The 4,051-nt window shown below is 48.1% G+C and overlaps 1 protein-coding gene across 2 annotated transcripts in view; it reads right to left on the bottom strand.

Moving 5' to 3' along the window:
• Positions 1 to 220: 220 nt before the first annotated feature.
• The window catches only part of pdlim5b (PDZ and LIM domain 5b), a 77,397-nt gene continuing 73,566 nt past the window's right edge, over positions 221 to 4,051 (bottom strand). For both annotated transcript variants that reach the window (XM_084457048.1, XM_084457049.1), the window contains exons 9-13: positions 3,441 to 3,627; positions 2,944 to 3,124; positions 2,598 to 2,718; positions 1,927 to 2,042; positions 221 to 1,695 (exon numbers count right to left, since the gene is read on the bottom strand). In XM_084457048.1, coding sequence (XP_084313174.1) covers positions 1,606 to 1,695; positions 1,927 to 2,042; positions 2,598 to 2,718; positions 2,944 to 3,124; positions 3,441 to 3,627 — 695 coding nt within the window. In that variant the 3' untranslated portion in view covers positions 221 to 1,605. The remainder of the gene's footprint in view (positions 1,696 to 1,926; positions 2,043 to 2,597; positions 2,719 to 2,943; positions 3,125 to 3,440; positions 3,628 to 4,051) is intronic.

Raw genomic sequence — 4,051 nt, 5'->3', positions numbered from 1 at the left:
ACGCTTATAGTGTAGCTGTTCCTGAGAGGTGTTGATCCCTCTGTTTCCAAGGAGACTGTACTTTAATTCCCTCCTTGGTGCGCGTGAGGAGCCTGGAGCTCCTGCCTGCCTCCGACTAACAGCATGGAACCATGGAATAGAACTGCTAATAGCCACATCGCCCTATCAATCATACTTCTCCAAGAATGGGTTTTGTTGACTTTGTTTATAGTGGCAGTTGGTCAGGCACAGACGCAAATGCATAAACAGACATCAACACACATCCAAGTCATGCATACAATCATTTGTAATTTGTGTCTTTCTTTCTTTTTTCAAACAGTACATTTGAATCTGTCTGTTTCCCATTACCTGTGTCCAAACACACATCGAGTAGCTAGGCTACAGATAGTTTGCTATAACACTGAAATTGAGAACAAAAAAAGAAAAAATATTGGTAAAGGAAAATATTTTACCGAACACCACAAGAGACATAATTCTTCAGTGACAGACAAAGCAAATGGTGACCAAGTTTAAAAGTTAAAGCTAAAACACATTAAATACTAAAACATGACAATGGCATCTCACTACTCATAAAATTATAGGTTTTCGTCCTGCAAATGCCCCCAGAAAGATAAACTAGTAGCGTGCTTCCCACCAGGCCCCAATAAATATCCCCAGATAAATCTAGAGATCTGTCTGCACAGCCCGGCCTCGGCAGACAGACGAGCCCGATAAGGAAGCGCAGCTGTGGGGCTTATTTGCACCCAATAACCCAGTTAAGCAGCTTTACTTTTGAAATACTCATTGTGATTGGCTTCTGGGCCCATCTGTACACGAGAAATGTAGAAGACAGTCAGTCCATATTCAAAGGATTTCTCTGGAAAGCTATGACTCAGAATAATCTGCAAATCTAATGAAACTTTCTTAACACAACTGATACACAGTTAGATCAGACAGGATCATATCGTACACGTGGTTATAATTTGTAATCGTTGATAGTGTGGAACATCTGAGGCTGACAGTAGGCTACTGGCTATTTTTCCAAGAGCAAATTTCTACTGCATGTTCTTCCTCTTCCATAAGGCACACTGTGGATATGAAGAGCTGTGTGTTGCGGGCAGAAAAGGCAATAATAATACACATAACAACATTGATGGAACATTTAGCACACTGTATATCCATTCATAATCATGAAGGGTCTCCTGGTCTTCAAACTCCCATGCATACTGACAGGAAGCAAAGCATTCATTCATTCATTCATTCATTACACCTGAACTGTGACACATCACCTCATTTACTACACAAGCAAACACACACGCGCACACACACATGCGCACACACACACACACACACACACACACACATAGTGTGAGATAGTGAAAAATAAAGCTTACTGCAAGTCCCAATTACCCAATATCTCTATATCAGTAATAAAACAATCTTTTAAACAATCAAAAATATCAACAGCTGATAGAATATATTCTGTATTCCCTCTGTGTCTCTCCTGGGCGCTCTCTCTCTCCCCAGGCTGTATTCCCTCTGTGTCTCTCCTGGGCGCTCTCTCTCTCCCCAGGTTGTATTCCCTCTGTGTCTCTCCTGGGCCCTCTCTCTCTCTCCCAAGGCTGGTCAGATTTTGACAGTGTGGGCGTGTTTCTTGCACAGCGGTTTGTCCTTTTTGGAGAAGAAGGCTTGTCCCTCCAGACTGCTGTTACAGACCTGAGAAAGAACAGGCAGTCAAACAGACAGACAGAACCGTTAGTCCACATGTTATCTATCACCGTCCGGGTAATGCACATGTTATCTATCACCGTCCGGGTAATGCACATGTTATCTATCACCGTCCGGGTAATGCACATGTTATCTATCACCGTCCGGGTAATGCACATGTTATCTATCACCGGCCCTACTGGTCCAACCACAGTCTCCTCCCCGGACAGGCGGACTTACTGCGCACACAAAGCAGGTATCATGCCAGGTGAAGCCCAGGGCCTCCAGGAACTTGTCCCCTGCCTCGATGGGGAAGTCACAGCCATGGCAGCTGGTCCCAAACAGGCTGTAATAGTCTGAATGGAAGAGCAAAATCAACATGTTAATTAAATCAACTCCTCGGAGGCTGTTAAGCCAAAGGCACGGCGAGAAAATGTTTTGAAGCAAGTAAAGAACACATGATGTGGTCGATGAGGTGCATCGTGGGACAGCCAGCTAAGATAGAATTCAAGTCACTGTGTCTGACTGTGACTGACTGACTGACTGACTGACTGACTGACTGACTGACTGTGACTGACTGACTGACTGACTGACTGACTGACTGACTGTGACTGACTGACTGACTGACTGACTGACTGACTGACTGACTGACTGACTGTGACTGACTGACTGACTGACTGACTGACTGACTGACTGACTGTGACTGACTGACTGACTGACTGACTGACTGTGACTGACTGACTGACTGACTGACTGACTGTGACTGACTGACTGACTGACTGACTGACTGAGACTGACTGACTGACTGACTGACTGACTGACTGACTGACTGTGACTGACTGAGTTGCTGCTGTGTGCTGAGGCTTTAATGAGAGACAGAGGTCTGGCTGCCCTGCTCGCTGACCCCTCACCTCTCTCACAGTAGGGCAGGCCGTCCTCCAGGTGGAACGTGTTGTTCCTGATTGGCTGCTGGCAGGACACACACAGGAAGCAGTAAACATGCCAGGTCTGCTTCAAGGCGTTGATGACTTCCTGTGGAAACATGGAGGTGGGGGGCACTGCTCACAACGACGAACCGAGACGATGACGAGATATTATCTCAGAAGTTGATTCTACTATTTATCGTCTGAACAGGAAACTGTGGCCAGTTAAGCCTTTATCCTGTATCAAGCGTGTTGATCTGGCCACCAGCCTTTAGACGCCAGAGTGAGTTAGCTTAGTTAGCTTAGCGCAGTGAACCAGGGAGGAGTCACTCACCCCCAGGATCTTCTGCTGGCAGCTGGTGCAGGTGGGAGCCAGGAACTCCTCGTAGCAGCGGGCGCAGTACACCGCGCCCTTCTCCTCCACGAAGCCGCTCTCCACCAGAGAGCTGTGGCAGTGGGCGCAGTTGAACTCCTCAGGGTGCCATGACAGTCCCATAGCCACCAGGAAGGGGCCCCTGTGGAGGACAGCGCAGCGGAGCAACAGTGAACTGTTAACCAGCGGCTTCATGATTCAGATTCAGATGATTCAGATTCAGATGATTCAGATTCAGATGATTCACATCCAGATGATTCAGATTCAGATGATTCACATCCAGATGATTCAGATGATTCAGATTCAGCTGATTCAGATTCAGATAATTCAGATTCAGATGATTCATATCCAGATGATTCAGATTCAGATGATTCAGATTCAGCTGATTCAGATTAAGATGATTCACATCCAGATGATTCAGAGTCAGATGATTCAGATTCAGATGATGAGTCGTTTACCTGATGACGTGGTTGCAGCCTCCACACATGGGCGTGCGGGTGCCGGCTGGGATGTGCTCCGCCCGCTGTACCAGGCTCTCTAGGTCCTGGGGGTGTGGCTGGGGGGTGGGCCGGTCCGGGCCTTTGGGCACGGAGGGGGGGTTGCTGACCCGGCCGAACGACAGCGCAGCGCCACCCTTTGGGAAGCCTAAGCAGACACAGCCGACACGTTCAGATCGGACAAGGCAAGACGTCGATGATCTGATTACTGCCACATCAAAGTGTGCATTAGAGCATTAATCACTGTTTGCAAGGTCCTTATGTGTTCTCAATGGCCATCGATCTGCATACAGGCAGTGCTGCTGAGTCATTCTAACTACTCAGGAGACTTCTGGGCTAGATACTAGATACGTTACTGCCGGGCTAGAGCGCTGATCCTCTGCTCTTCAGCTGAGGGTCAGAGGGCAAGGTGTGGTCAGGTCAGGTAGGACCAGGTCTTCCCGGGTCCCTCTCTGACCTCCCGGCCTGCTGCAAGGGACAGCTGTGTGGGCCAGACTCACGACACACCGCCCCAAACAAGGGATCCATTTTTCCCAGCGGGGGGGGTGAACAACAAACATTTCCGGAGCCAG

This window comes from Borostomias antarcticus, assembly GCF_949987555.1.
Source record: "Borostomias antarcticus genome assembly, chromosome: 2".
Lineage (NCBI taxonomy): Eukaryota > Metazoa > Chordata > Actinopteri > Stomiiformes > Stomiidae > Borostomias > Borostomias antarcticus.
Note: the sequence above shows the minus strand (reverse complement) of the source record. Positions and strands in the feature narration are given on the sequence as shown.